Source organism: Dendrobates tinctorius, unplaced genomic scaffold (assembly GCF_039654945.1).
Source record: "Dendrobates tinctorius isolate UK_male_01 unplaced genomic scaffold, ASM3965494v1 ptg000211l, whole genome shotgun sequence".
NCBI lineage: Eukaryota > Metazoa > Chordata > Amphibia > Anura > Dendrobatidae > Dendrobates > Dendrobates tinctorius.
The window spans coordinates 23,785,912-23,802,468 of NW_027361878.1; the positions used below are offsets into that span (position 1 = coordinate 23,785,912).

The 16,557-nt window shown below is 45.0% G+C and overlaps 1 protein-coding gene across 1 annotated transcript; it reads left to right on the forward strand.

Annotated features, from left to right (window-relative positions):
- Positions 1–2,070: 2,070 nt before the first annotated feature.
- LOC141058384 (microtubule-associated protein 1 light chain 3 gamma-like) lies at positions 2,071–16,494 on the forward strand. Its single transcript, XM_073554634.1, has 4 exons — positions 2,071–4,152; positions 6,438–6,493; positions 7,387–7,493; positions 15,107–16,494. Exons 1-4 carry the CDS (start codon positions 4,083–4,085, stop codon positions 15,264–15,266), a joined length of 393 nt encoding a protein of 130 aa, XP_073410735.1. The 5' UTR covers positions 2,071–4,082; the 3' UTR covers positions 15,267–16,494.
- The last annotated feature ends 63 nt before the right edge of the window (positions 16,495–16,557 follow it).

A 16,557-nucleotide genomic window follows, 5' to 3' on the forward strand; every position in this document is an offset into this window, starting at 1 on the left:
TGGGGCTGACTGGCCATACATGGGGCTGACTGGCCATACATGGGGCTGGCGGGCAATACATAGGGCTGGCGGGCCATACATGGGGCTGGTGGGCCATACATGGGGCTGGCGGACCATACATGGGGCTGACTGGCCATACATGGGGCTGGCGGGCAATACATAGGGCTGGCGGGCCATACATGGGGCTGGTGGGCCATACGTGGGGCTGACTGGCTATACATGGGGCTGACTGGCCATATATGGGGTTGGCGGGCAATACATGGGGCTGGAGGCCATACATGGGGCTGGTGGGCCATACATGGGGCTGACTGGCCATACATGGGGCTGACTGGCCATATATGGGGTTGGCGGGCACTTATCTTAATTTTAGATATTGAATGAAATTGCAGATGATGATATTAATGAAAACGCAGCCAGAAAACTGGGGTATAGGGTGTTATGGGCTTGCGTAACGCACCAAATAATATAAGATGGTATAGAGGTGCGGGGTCCACCGTGCAGAGATGTTAACTGCTGCTTGGTAATAGTGGAGCATTAACTAGACACCAGCGGGTTAACCGCTGCCCGATGTGTACCGGAGGAAACTCAGCTCCCTCACTTAGCCGCTGGAACAAGTGCGAGAGCCTGTTTATCCTCACAGGACTTGTCAGGAGAGCACTAGTGCTAAGACACAGGACTCTGCGCAAAGGACACAGGGTAGAGCCCCTCTAGTCCCACTAGTGCTCAGCACCGCACAGCAATGCCTGGACAGACACTTATAGAATGCTGTGCACTGTTAGCAGTCACAGGGTGCAGCTGCATGTTGTTTACCGCACTATGTATGTACAGCGCAGCACTGGCGGACGCCACTAACCAGCCTAAGCTCAGGACTGGAAAGCGCATAGGACATGTACGGCGCCGCTCTAACGGATGCTGCGGTACCTGCGGTAGAGTAGGGCCTTAGGTAGAGTGGCACACTCTGGCGCTAGCATGTGAGAGGTGCTGGAAGCACTGCGGCGCTAGACAGTGCCACAACTAGGCGCTGACTCAGGACTCTAAACCCTACCAACATGTGTATCAAAGGGAAGGGATTTCATAATCAGTCATTCAGGGGTTCACAAGCATCCATCATCACACAAATCTCTACCAATTACTGTCTATACTAGCGCATGGATGGGCGGCCATGCGGCTCTTTTATAGCCGCGTCCTTCCGGGACCTTCCAAGTGGTCCAATGGGAGCAGCAATAGGACCTGAGCATGTGACCTCAGACCTCCAATGAGAGGACTTCTGACGGGCATGCTCAGTCAGTGGGCCGATAGAAGGACTTAAGGCCCCTTTACATTTAGCGATGCACCAGCGATCCCGACAACGGTACGACCTGGTCAGGATCGCTGGTGCATCGCTAAATGGTCGCTAGTGAGCTGCCACACAGGCAGATCTCACAGCGATGCAGCAGCGAGTCGGGGGTCACTACTTACCTTCAGACGAGGCGATCCTAACGTCCTCCCGTCCGCGTCCACGCGTCGCTCGCTGGCGCCAGCAGGAAGCCTAGCAGGAAGCGCCCGACGAGAAATGGAGCTGCGCGATCAATGACAGACAGCGGGGGAGCCGGTCGGAGGTAAGTATCACACATAGCGATATCGCTGCTGCGTCACCAAATCTGCGTCCGGAGAGGAATGGGAGACCGCAGAAGGCAAGGATTGGGATTCCTCCTGTGCAGAGGCAGGACCTGACGCCTAACATAGGGTTTTGTGCCAAATGTATTATATGCGTTAAACACTTTATTATTTAGAGGTTCTCTGACCGGTGTATACAGAGTCTAGGAAAAGTGGCAAATTTACTCATATTTTGTGCTACTTTAAAAATTTCAAATTTTTTTTTGTATCTAAAGATACTTTATTACGTTTTTACTTTTTGTGAAAAGTGTAAGCAATTTTTTTTTAAAGCATTCAAAGAGGACAAGTCTCTGAATATTTTTAGTTTGAACTGAGCACCTCCTCCTACTGCCACTGATTCTTAGTGTTTTTTTTTTGTTTGCTTGTTTTTTTTTCTTTGCTTCTTCATTCCAAAACTTCTTAGAAATCCAGTTACAAATTTTCCCTTCAGTCAACTTGGCGTGTACCACAGAACTTGTGACCGATAAGTCTCCAGCAGTGATGTCTGTCAGTGGCTTTTTCAAAGAAAACATAGGAGGGCTTGGTTGAGTGAGCGCTCCTCTATATGGGAGAGACAGCCGAGATGGCCACGGCATCTAATGTATATGGCTGGCTTTGGTACTGGGTGCTGATTACCTGTTGAGCCTTGGATGGGGCTACTTCCTTTTTACCCCCCCCCAGCAGCAACTTCTAGTTGCCAGTTTTAATTTGTAACTACCCTGCTACGTTGCTTTTATTTTTGCTTTTATATTCCTAGTATCCTTTATTTCCTGATTCTTAGTGCCTTGGCCTCAGCTTGCATTTTGACAATCCAACTGTATTTAATTTATTATTTTTTATTTTTTTTGGCCCTGACTTTGACCAGCTGGTAATCACTCGGCTTTACAACCCCTCTCTTTACCAGCTTGCTCCACCAGCCAGCAGACAATTCTTGCCTAGCGGCATTAGATCAATGAATGATTTTTAGGATGTGCGGTCCATGTCTTTCTCTAAAGCTATGGAATATTGCATGGGCTGTCCACTCTTATTTTTTTTTAACTTGGACCAGCACTTCTCCTAGTTGGCTCAGGCTTTTTTAATTAGCAGGAACCTGCAAGATGGTTTCCAGCTATTTTTATCTCCATTCACAGTCTTAGGACATGTAGAAAGTGAGTTTTTCACCTCCTTTTACTTGGTGTAGGTGCTGTATGGCGGACATTGTTGTTGTGGTTTTATACCTGTGCGGCGGTGTGGCTTGGAGTCATAGGGACTCTGCCTTGTAGCATGGGTCGCTCGCCCTGCTGGTACATTATTGCTCCGGAGGTGGTTTGTGCACGGCCCAACACCTTTTAAGGCTTGAAAAAAGTTAGGGACCCTCTGAGAGGTCTGCTGTGATGTGGCTGCGGGCTTTATACAGTCTGATCAGAATGTTTAACTAAGAACTCATGTTCTATTTTGTAAATTTTTGCCTAGCGGCATTAGATGAATATATGATTTTTTGGATGTATGGTTCATGTCTTTCTCTATAGCTATGGTACTCTCTGTGAATATACTGTAACCTATTGAGCTTTTTAACAAGTCTTTGACCTCACCCAAGAGCTGGATTCACATTTACACTGCTTAGTACTGCAGTATTATTTCCTGCAATTGCTGCTACTCTTGTCTGTGTGCTACTTGGGTAAGTAAGAGCGAGAATCCATCTTTCTGTATGTCCTGTCTATGGTAGACCTCAGAGTCATACATAACAGGTGGGTGGGGGTCCAACATCTGGCTCCGTTTATGGTGTTAGTGTTCTTTGTCGAGAACTGCAGATTGGGCGACTCAATTGACGTTCTTCTGCTCCTTCACAATTTTATATACAACCGCCTCCGGAGCTGATACCAGATGATCAGTGGGTGGTGTTGAGTGTCAGGATCCCCATCTCATCTGATATTGATGACCTATCATACTCCATGAGTCAATCCTAAACAGGAAAATCTAATGGAAACCTTTATTCTTTTCTTAAATCTACAAAACCAAAGTATCATAATTTGGGCTAACAACACCAAATGATACATACTGGGGAACCGATGGAGAACGGTTTTCAGATGCACGTAACGCTTGTTCTAACATTGCAGGTTATTCGTTTATGGTACCATGTAGAAGAGATTTTCCCCCTCTAGGTGATTCCGAGCCCCATAGAGGAGTGTGATGTTTCAGGACCTCCAGTAAGATGTACGCCCTGCAGTTTTGCATGATACAGAATGTGCAGTCCTGTAAATCTTGGTCATGAAGTGTCACACTGGTGAGGGAGCTGAGGTCAGGTCTACATCTGGGTGTGAGATGTGGGGGGCAATTCAAGCATTCCTGAACCTTACAGAAAGAGGGTGGGAGCTGCCAGATCTAACTAGTTCCAGCTGCTTGCTACTTATATAAAGTGGGTAAAAGGGGCAGAATGCCACAAGAGACTGCGGCCACACACCACGACGATGCCACCTCTAGTAAATAGCACCAGCCTGGAATTGAACGCAACTTCCTTCAAGCAGAGGAAACGACTAGGTAAGAGTATGGCAGACTAACTTTGGGCATGACTGGATACACTGTATATAGGAGAGGGGATAAAATGACAATACATTCTTTACATAATTACATTCTGTATTTTTTTCCTACATGTCCCTGATCTGACAGATTAGTCTGACATGTTGATAGTTGGCAAGTCATGGCCAGTTTTAGACTTCAAATTTGACTTTACAACATACACCCGCCAGCACTAGCTTACGAGGATGCATTTAGGGAGCTAATCACTTGAAATCTGGACAATGATCTCTGTAAACATTCTTTTTGCCCTGGGCTATGTAATTTAATCCCTACCAGCTGGATCTCTGCTAGGATTATCTGTATCTTCTTCCAAGGGATGCAACAAAGGCATCTCACAGAGAAAACATGATCCCAACTGTGTGCTGATGAGGAGCAAAAACCCTGGAACAGTACTGTCTAATAATGGGTGCATTATCCAGTCACATTTCAAGTCTTCATAAAATGCTGAATATTGACTCCCAGATCAGCTCCCTATTGGCAGCACTAAATATGGTTGCCTTCCTTTTCAAGGACAGCTCTGTTACATTATCATCACAGCTCATGTGTCCCAATTGACCACCTCTTTTGCTTCTACTAGTAATCCATGTTTACTGGTCTATCTCTCTGGTTACCTTCCATCCACTAGAGTATTGAAGATTTTCTATATTCCCATTGCTTTAAATTAATTTACAGTGGAAGTTAAGTAAACTGTATTTGGCAATGTGGAGATGATTTACAGTTTACCAAGACCACTTTGAGAAAACCATATTATGGCTGCATTATAAAGTCTACGTTAAAGTTAATAACGCTTTGCCCCAAGTTGTTGCACAAAGCTTGAACTTGGCTAATATTTCTGGTGATCTAAATCCCCTCTTTACACTTTAGATAGCTGTTGACTTTACATGGGCTTGGCAGATCACTCAGCCGCATGCTAACTCGCCCGACTCTACCATACACAGGAGCGGTGAATTGGCCATGCACCCCTGTGTTCTCTATGAGGGAGTCAATGACAGACATGATTATCTCTTAGAGAACAAATGGATACAAAATCTAACATGACAGATCTTTCTCTCCCCCTACAATCAATTTCCTGGGACCACCATACACATTAGACTTTGATACATCTATAAATATCAGATTGGGCTGACGTTAGTCTAATCTATATAGGGGGGGATAGGGCCTTAGGTCCTGCATCTATCACAAAAGGGTATTAAGCCTGAAGCTGGGGCGGACATACTATTAGTGTAACCTGTGGCCCTAGATGTAAGGGGAGCCCATTTCCACTGCAAGAGCAGGCATAGTCTTTGAATTGAGCAGCAGGGTGCATGCTCGACTGCCATTCCATTCAGAGACCTTCTACCAGCAGTCTTCCAGTTTGGGGGCAATTAGGGTGTGTGCACAACACGTTGCGGATTTGTCTGCGGATCCGCAGCGGATTTGGTCCTGCGGATCCGCAGCAGTTTTCCATGGGATGTACAGTACCATGTTATCCTATGGAAAACAAAAACCGCTGTGCACATGCTGCAGAAAATTCAGCGCAGAAACGCAGCGGTTTATTTTCCGCAGCATGTTAATTCTTTGTGCGGATTCCGCAGCGTTTTTACACCTGCTCCATTCTAGGAATCCGCAGGTGTAAAAACGCAGGCAAAATCCACAGGTAAAAAGCAGGCATTTTTACCTGTGGATTCTGCAGATTCCGCGCGGAAAAATCCGCAGACGAATCCGCAACGTGTGCACATACCCTTAATTTCCCCCCTTTTTGGTGATTGTTGGCTGTCCTAGTGATCAGATCACCACCTATGTAGATTTCATTACCTGGCCAGTGAATGTGTGATAAATGTTTCAAGCTGGTTTAGGACTGAAGAGAACCCTGTGCCCTTGGAATACTACTATAAAACTGAGATGGAAATCTATAAAGTGGGGAACAAAAAAAGTCTATGCTCATCAAATAGTCAAGGAAACGTAGGACAGCAGATCACCCCTTATAGACACTTTTAGCCCCAACTCTCCCCTCCACCTCACCCCACAATGTCTATAACAAGCAAGTTGTATTTTTGTATGGAGGAATGAAAGCGTAAAACATGCACAAAAGACCCAACGCTCAGTGACAGTGCCGACGAGACTGCCATGATTTATCAAATGCTTTCAAGAAATGTAATTACCGTATGTGCCCATAAAAATAATATCCAAGCACTTTACTGCATGTGTGATATAAATAATATTAAAAAAAATTTATATATACATTTTTATTTTTTTTTCCTTTGTAGACAGTCGCATTCATGAAGTTAATAGAGTGAAGATCCGATACCCCTGCAAGATACCGGTAAGATCTGTGTTTTCTTCTTAGTTTTTTTAATACTTGTTTTATTTAAAGGGAACCTGTCAGCAGGATTGTGCACAGTAACCTACAGGCAGTGTCAGGTCGGTGCCGTCATACTGATTACAATGAAAATGAAGTATTTCTCCCAGAAAATTATTACAATAATTTTTTTTGTTATAAACGTGTTTATTTCTTTTATGTGTATTGGAACAACACAAAAAAAGAAGCAAATTGGACATCATTTCACACAAAACCCCAAAAATGGGCTTGACAAAATTATATTATTATTATTATTGTGCATTTGTATAGCACCATTTATTCCATGGCGCTTTACATGTGAATTATAGGCATCTTTCCAAAATAGTGGGTAGACAACTTTGTTTCAAGCGTGTGATGCTCGTTCAAACTCAACTGTGGCAAGTGACAGGTGTGTGCAATATGAAAATCACACCTGAAACCAGACAAAATGGGGAGAAGTTGACTCAATCTTTGCATTGTGTCAAGGTTCGGCCATGAATGTAAATATATTGTGCATACAATGTATATGTGCTAAAATTGGCTAGCACATAGGCTGTACATGGTCCAATGTAATTCAACAGGGGTGTTCAGATAAGTGTCGGCGTGGAAAAAAAAAATCGCTGCATGCACTTGTCTTTTTTTTTTCCATTTTATTCAAATGAGACCCGCCCATGATGCACAGGCTGGATCTCAGGTCTTGTGACCCGAAGTCAACTAATTTGGGTCAGACCTGCAGTCGGTCCACGTCTCACGATATAGATGCAGACTGAAAAACAGAAATGTGTGAAATTGGCCTTTCAGAAGTTTTTTTATGTATGGTTCTAAAATATTTCCCTTTAACCCAGACCCTTTAATTTTGATTTTTTTTTAAAATTTAGGTTATAGTAGAAAGAAGTCATCGGGAAAAACTGCTACCTCCCCTTCAGAAGGTGAAATTCCTTGTGCCCCCAGAAATCACAATGGGGCAGTTTGTCAGTATGATCAGGTAAGAAGTGACAGATGAAATGCATAGAAAATGGCTAACAGAATAAATGCAAGTGAGTGTGGTCACGTTGCGATCTGGAACGTGCCTTCATATATAAGTAGGAAGTTTGGATTTTCTGTGTTGCGGAAATTTGCGGGGGAATGACGTGACCACATTCCCTAAACTATAAGGAGACGCAGCATCGCCATCCTGTATTCTGTGTGTTTCTCTGAGTATTTCGGTTATCGGTTAGGGACAGGGAATGATGACATAATCTTCATGGTGATTGAGAGAAAAAGATCCTTGATCTCAGTCACTCCATTGGCTTATAATAGGTCTGTTAGATTTGTTTTTATTTATTGGTTGCAATATGCTACACTCCTCGATGCAACCATTAAACCTTGATGTCAGTGTGTATATGGGCTAAAGGTGGCCATACACAACCACATAAATGGTGGCTGAACCGCCAATTTAGAAGGGACCAGATAACAACCTAATATGTCTGTGATTGTCCCAACTTTCTTGACGCAAATGTCCAAAGTGCCTGTTTTAAAAGTTTGGTCTCGCTTATCCACTTCAGGCATGCACTAACCTCCGTAAACAGGAAGCCGGAATGATTGACAGCTTAGTTGTTTTGCGAGCCCAAACTGTGCGCTCCAGCAGTGATCTGGCCACTTTCGATCAGTGTATTCAGGGAGCACAGTCGGTCAAAAGCTGACAGCACTTAAAAGGGTTTTGCAATAACTACTTTGCCTAGCAGATCCCAAAAGAATCCTGGCCTCAACCCCTTAACACCTATACACTTATCTGGACTTATTCAGGGATCCCTGGGTTGAGTCAATGGAGTGGCTGCTGGTCGGTGGAGCGGGTGGGCAGAGACTGGTCAAAGCCGGCTCGGTACCAAAAAGTCAGAATTGGAAAGATAATCATCAGGTAGTAGAACACTAGTAGAACTCAGAACTCAGATTAGCGAAGCAGGAAAGGAGAACCAAGAATGAACCAGGGTAGGGGGAACTGATAACTGGCTGCTAGGGTTGCGGATCGCACTAAATATAAAATATAATAAAGTGCGATCGCAACCCAGAGTCCACCGTGCAGAGATGGTAAACCGCTGCTCGGTAATGGCAGACGCTAACTGAACACCGGCAGAGTACCACTGACCCGGTGCGAACAGGAGCGAACTCTGTTACAGCACAGAGGCGCCAAACACAAGTGCCGGAGCCTGTTACCGCTAATGCGGCACCAAGGATTAACCCTAGAGAAGCGCTGTGCCCTGTTAGTAGTCACAGGGTGCAGCTGACAGTTGTGTTACCGCACTGTGTGCGTACAGCGCTGCCCTGGTGGATGCCACTAGCCAGTCTAAGCTTAGCGCTGAAAAGTGCAGTAACTGCGCACGGCACCGCTGATACGGACACTGCGGCGTATGCGGTACAGAGATGTCTCGAGCAGATAACACTCTCTGGCTTAACGTGTGAGAGGAGCTGGAAGCACTGCGGCGCTATGCAGTGCCACTGCTCGGCGCTGACTAAGGACTCTAAACCCTACCAACATGCGTATCAAACGGAAGGAGTTTCATAATGAGTCATTCAGCGGCTCACAAACATCCATCATCACACACATCACTACCAATTACTGTCTATACTAGCGCATGGCTGTGCGGCCACGCGACTCCTTTATAGCAGCGTCCTTCCGGGAGCTTCCTAGTGGTCCAATGGGAGCAGCAATAGGACCTGAGCATGTGACCTCAGACCTCCAATGAGAGGACTCACGGGCATGCTCAGTGGGCCGAAAGAAGGACATAGTCCCAGGAGCTGCTCGCTGCTGGCTATTGCAGGTTAGGGTACCGTTACACTTAGCGATGCACCAGCGATCCCGACTAGCGATATGACGCGGTCAGGATCGCTGGTGCATCGCTAGGTGGTCGCTAGTGAGCTGCCACACAGGCAGATCTCACCAGCGACATCGCTGGGGATGGGGATCGCTACTTACCTGTCAGAGGCGGCGATCCTGTGTCCTCCCGCCCGCCTCCACGCGTCGCTCGTCGGCGCCACAGGAAGCCCAGCAGGAAGCGCCCGACGAGAAATGGTCCAGGTCGTTCTCGCGCGACCAGCGATAACCAGCGGGGGAGCCGGTCGGAGGTAAGTATCACATGCAGCGATATCGCTAGCAATATCGCTGCAACGTCACAAAATTGGTGACTTTACAGCGATATTGCTAGCGAGGGGGCTTTACTTTAGCTGAACCCTGATTAGCAGCAGTAATCAAGCCAACAGCAGTAGACTGAGCATGACGCCAGGAACGACGTCTTTGTGGAGCAGGCCGGAGAGGAATGGGAGAACGCAGACGGCAAGGCTTGGGATTCCTGCTGTGCAGAGGCAGGAACCCGACGCCTAAGGGCCCCGTCACACATAGCGACTCACCAGCGATCCCGACAACGATATCAACGTGTCAGGATCGCTGGTGAGTCGCTACATGATCGCTGGTGAGCTGTCAAACAGGACCAGCGACGCCGAGCGCGCGGCGTCGCTGTGTACTTTAGTTACCAGCGCGCTGATGCAGGGAGCTGGTAACTAAGGTACACATAGGGTTTATAAGGGACGTGCGTCACTTAGAAACCCAATGTGTACCTTAGTTACCAGCTCCCTGCATCAGCGCACTGGTAACTAAGGTACACAGAGTGTTTCTAAGCACAGCGCAGTGCTTAGAAACCCTGCGTTTACCTTAGTTACAAGGTGATCGCTGTTCTCCCGCCTGTCACACGCAGCGATGCGTGCTGGCCAGCGGGAGACCAGCGACCAAAAAAATGTCCAGGGCTTTCCTACAGCAATCAGCGATATCGGCAGGGGGGTCGGTCGCTGGTCAGTGTCACACACAGCGATCTTGCTGGTGAGATCGCTGTTACGTCACAAAACTTGTGACTCAGCAGCGATCTCGCTAGCGAGATCGTTATGTGTGACGGACCTTAACACTCGCACTGGAAAATAAGGTTTAAATAATAAAAGGCCCTGCACAATGGTCGGAGCATGGAGTTAATGAGATAACAATGTGAAGATTTAACCTGTAAGCTCCCTGCCTGGGGGTTACCACAAGTCTCAGAATGATAAACAGCACTGCTGCATTGTCGCACTGCGTTGTTTGCAACAAAAGTGTAAAAACCACCAGGAGACAAAAGCAGAAGGAGCAAGACGTGCTGCAAGGACAACCCCTACAAGGCCCATCTCATAATAAAGACAGTTTTGGCGGTGCCCCTTGACCATCTAATATGTTTTGAAAGATTATATCTGGGGAGCGACTGATCTGGACTGTTGCATTTCATCTGCCGATCCTTTTGTGCGGCGCTGGGATAAGTTGCTGCCTGGGACGAGCGTATATGTATATGAGAAGGTTGGGAGAGATGGTCGTCTAGTAGTGATATGCGAACCTGATATGTTCCTGTCCCCGCGGCTGCATGTTTTGTGGCTGTTAAACAGCTGCAATACGTCTGATTACCTGTTTGTTAGACAATCCCTGCCCGTGTTGTGAATGTCTCATAGGTGCGAGACATGCAGCAGCGGGGACTAAAACATATTATACGAGCACGCCGAAGATAGTCGAATAACGCTCCACCATGCGTGGATAACACGTGACCCGAACATGTTTCCTTATCAATACTGTGGAATGAACGAAGATTCATACATCAGCTATCTAATGTGTCCATTTTATTGGGTTTATTTGGCAAGGACAAACCACATCTAATGTGTTATGACCACCTTTAGTTCTGCTCTCAAGCCTTCACGGATTACTTTTATTTTATGCGGATGTGAAAAAAAACTAATGAACAATAACTTAGCACTAGTGATGAGCGAGTATACTCGTTGCTCAGGTTTTCCCAAGCATGCACGGGTGTCCTCCGAGTATTCTGGCATGCTCGGAGATTTAGTTTTCGTCGCCTCAGTTGCATGATTTGCGACTGCTAGACAGCTTGAATACATGTGTGGAATGCCTGTTTGTTAGGGAATTCCCACATGTATTCAGTCTGTCTACAAGTCGCAAATCATGCAACTGAGACGAGGAAAACTAAATCTCCGAGCACGGCAAAATACTCGGGAGGACACCCGAGCAACGAGTATACTCGCTCATCACTACTTACCACTAATGAGTAAAATTAATTTAAAAAAAAAAAAATTTGAAATGTTTGAAATGACGCAGATTCTTTCCCTGCATCTGCAAAACGCGATTATATATTATACTAGCTGAAGAGCCCGGCGTTGCCCGGGCATAGTAACTAACTGTGGTTAGTTATAACAAATTATAATGATTATATTGCACATAAAAACATTTCACATCATATATTCAACACTACAGATTTGCAACACAAATTAACTAAACGATTACCCAAGTATTGATAGTATTATATTTTCAACTCATTCAAGATTTTTGGTTTTTCCTTTCGGTGCAAAGATGAACAGATTTTTGGCAGTTCCAACTCCTGAACAGACCACGTAAAGTTGACCATGAGAAAAGCATGGAGATTGCAAATCGATCCCTACTACTTTCAAGGACTGTCCCTGAGCATTGTTAATGGACATTGCAAATAGCAGTTGAACTGGAAACTGGAGGCATTTAAAATAAAAAAACAAATCAGATGGAATGAGTGGAATTCTTGGAATGAAAATGTCCTCTCTTTTGGCACATCCTGTTTCTGAACTGTGTATCTAACCCTATCCTGTGTGATGTCTGCTGAGCTGTGTACCTAATCCTCTCCTGTGTGATACTTTCTGCTGAGCTGTGTATCTAATCCTATCATGTGTTACTGACTGCTCAGCCGTGTATCTAATCCTATCCTGTGTGATACTGACTGCTGAGCAGTGTATCTAATCCTATCCTGTGTGATACTGATTGGTGAGCAGTGTATCTAATCCTATCCTGTGTGATACCGTCTGCTGTACCGTGTATCTAACCCTATCCTGTGTGAAAGTGACTGCTGAGCAGTGTACCTAATCCTATCCTGTGTGATACTGACTTCTGAGCCGTGTACCTAATCCTATCATGTGTGTTACTGACTGCTCAGCCGTGTATCTAATCCTATGCTGTGTGATACTGACTGCTAAGCTGTGTATCTAATCCTATCCTGTGTGATAATGTCTGCTGAGCTGTGTACCTAATCCTCTCCTGTGTGATACTTTCTGCTGAGCTATGTATCTAATCCTATCGTGTGTTACTGACTGCTCAGCCGTGTATCTAATCCTATCCTGTGTGATACTGACTGCTAAGCAATGTATCTAATCCTATCCTGTGTGATACCGTCTGCTGAGCCGTGTATCTAACCCTATCCTGTGTGATACTGACTGCTGAGCCGTGTATCTAATCCTATCCTGTGTGATACTGACTGCAGAGCCGTGTATCTAATCCTATTGTGTGATACTGTCTGCTGAGCCATGTATCTAATCCTATTCTGTGTCATGTCTGCTGAGCCGTGTATCTAATACTATTCTGTGTGATACTGTCTGCTGAGCCATGTATCTAATCCTATTCTGTGTCATAATGTCTGCTGAGCCGTGTATCTAATACTATTCTGTGTGATACTGACTGCTGAGCCGTGTATCTAATCCTCTCCTATGTGATACTGACTGCTGAGTTGTGTATCTAACCCTATCCTGTGTGATACTGACTGCAGAGCCGTGTATCTAATCCTATTCTGTGTGATACTGTCTCCTGTGCTGTGTATCTAATCCTATCGTGTGATACTGACTGCTGAGCCATGTATCTAATCCTATCCTGTGTGATACTGACTGCTGAGTTGTGTATCTAATCCTCGACTGTGTGATACTGACTGTTGAGCCATGTGTCTAATCCTCTCCTGTGTGATACTGTCTGCTGAGCCGTGTATCTAATGCTATTCTGTGTAATACTGTCTCCTGAGCTGTGTATCTAATCCTATCCTGTGATACTGACTGCTGAGCCGTGTATCTAATCCTATCCTGTCTGATACTGACTGCAGCCGTGTATCTAATCCTATTCTGTGTGATAGTCTACTGAGCCGTGTATCTAATACTATTCTGTGATACTGTCTCCTGTGCTGTGCATCTAATCCTATCGTGTGATACTGACTGCTGAGCCATGTATCTAATCCTATCCTGTGTGATACTGACTGCTGAGTTGTGTATCTAATCCTCGACTGTGTGATACTGACTGTTGAGCCGTGTCTAATCCTCTCCTGTGTGATACTGTCTGCTGAGCCGTGTATCTAATACTATTCTGTGTGATACTGTCTCCTGAGCTGTGTATCTAATCCTATCCTGTGATACTGACTGCTGAGCCGTGTATCTAATCCTATCTGATACTGAGTGCAGAGCCGTGCATCTAATCCTATTCTGTGATACTGTCTACTGAGCCGTGTATCTAATACTATTCTGTGTGATACTGTCTCCTGTGCTGTGTATCTAATCCTATCCTGTGTGATACTGTCTGCTGAGCCGTGTATCTAATCCTATCCTGTGTGATACTGACTGCTGAGCCGTGTATCTAATCCTCTCCTGTGTGATACTGACTGCTGAGCCGTGTATCTAATACTATTCTGTGATACTGACTGCTGAGCTGTGTATCTAATCCTATCCTGTGTGAAACTGACTGCTGAGCCGTGTATCTAATCCTATCCTGTGTGATACTGGGCTCCCCCTGAAGTCTGTGTCAGAGGGTGGTCTGTGTTGGCACGGTAATAAATTGTGTTATTCCCAACTTTACAGAAGGACGATAACACCATAGAAATGATAAGAATAATAGGCCAAATTGCTTGGTGAATTGGAACGCGCGGGGTTAAAATTTCGCCTCACAACATAGCCTATGACGCTCTCGGGGTCCAGACGTGTGACCGTGCAAAATTTTGTGGCTGTAGCTGCGACGGTGCGGATGCATATCCCGGACATACACACATACATATATACACACACACACACATTAAGGTTTATATATTAGATATAATATATATATATATATTTTTATCAGGTTTTTTTTTAATTAAAAATTACCTTGAGGTCTCTCGGAATGAGGCAGAAATTGGAAATTATGTATAACTGAAACCTAATGCATATGGCGCCATCTGCAGGCTTTTGTTGATTTTTTTTTTTTTTAGCTTTTGCAGTGTAGATTGGGTTTCATATAGGAAAGATAAAGCCTCTATGTATTAGTCATTAAAGGGGAATTTGTCAGCAGCACAATATAGGGGCAGAGGCTTTGATTCCAGCGAGGTCAGTCAGGTTACTGGGTGCAGCAGTTGTGATGGTCACTGTTTTCTCTGCTGCAGACCTCAGAATGCTGAGCTCTGTATAACCCCGCCCACCCTACTGATTGTATCAATGCACAGTGTACACAGCTGCCAAAGTTGCTAATCAGTGGGGGGCGTGGTTGGACTAGGAGGCACGAGACAACTAGTCCTGTAGAGATAATCCCCTGCTGATAAAACAGGGATTGTATTAAAACAGAAAAACCCAGCCAAATAAGTGACACATTGCAGGAATCAGGGTCTCAGCTTCTACATTATGGTGCTATCAGATTCCCTTTAATATCTTGACAATTGCAATTTTCCATTAATAATTCCCTATGTGAGATGTCCGCTCTCATTACATTTGTGCTAACAGCCCTTGTTCTTGACACAGGTGCAGACTCTCCTTGCCGCCATCGCATTCTCTCTGCATAATGATCAATGACCGTCAAATGGCATGTCTGTCAATGACCATGCTGGAAGCCTACACTGGACAGCGGGATCAGGACGGCTTTCTATACGTGTCCTACCGATCGCACGAAGTGTTCGGCTGAGGGCTTCTTTGTGCGCTCATCGAATGGCACATTGTAGAAGTTGCTTTATCTAGACTCACGAGTCCTGGCCGAGCGGATCTACATGGTCTTGCAACCTCTTGCGGGGATGGTAACAAGGAGCAGCGGTATTTAGGAGAGAGGAACAACAATCCTTACAGATGTGTTAATAGTCTCATACTGCGGACGCTTGTAACGGCACAAGGAGAAATGGCAAAGTTACTCCGCTTACGGCTACTTGGATAGAAGAGGAGATCTTCGTGGAAATATGCTTATTTACCAGTGCAATGTATACAGACTGTACGGTTATTGCCTCTGCTTGGGTTTTTTGGAAAGGTGTTGACATTAGCAGCCATATACAGGACTTCTTTATATAAAGCTAGGAGAAAAAGTATTTAAACAGATAATTCTAACACTGTTCACAGTCAAAACCTAAGATAGAAAAAGGGGAATAAACCCTGCTGTAAAACGTAATAGTGCTTGTAAATAACATAAGGGACTTATTAATAACACTGATAAAGAAAAAAAAAGCGTAAAACTCATTCAACCATGTCAAGGTGCACCCAAATCGGGATGGTCCTATACTGCCTCTAGTCGTAGTCTCATGGTCGCGCCTGCCTACAGACCAGAAATATCTTCAGAATTTCTTACAACATGAGAAAACCCTTCCTGTTCTTGTAAAGGGTGAAAAAATGGACTCTATAAATGTCTGGAACATGAAACTTGTATGAACTATGGAGCGATCTACAGTTTTCCTATTCTCTAGGCAAAGACAGAGGGACTTCTGCAATTTTTGCCCCCAGTCTGGAGCATTAATCAATAACCTCGTACAGAGGAAATGTCTTCGAGTCCATGCCGCCCGCAGCACCGGCCAGCAACTTCTCTGTCCGATGCTGCTGTAATCCAATCCTTAGGCATTATGCACATTTGTAGAGGCCGATACTTTTTGATATGGAGCAATACTAAAGGTTTCTTCCACAAATTCTAGGAGCATTGCTACTAGGGGAACATGCCGTGCATTAGATGCACCATTCGCTTGCATAAAGAGGTAATATGCATCATGGAACAACCAGAAAACCCGCAGGACTCTTGGTTTTGAACTATGTAAACTTTCCTTAATGTCGATTTTGCTTTAATACATTTTACAGATTTAAACATATTGCAAAATAAAGCTTTGATGCACATTATTAACGGCAAAAATAGAATAAAAAATAAAGTGTTTTCCATTGCATCCATGGTCATGTAGCTCTTTTACATTTTGCAGATTTATTTCTAAACATTATAGACTTCCCAT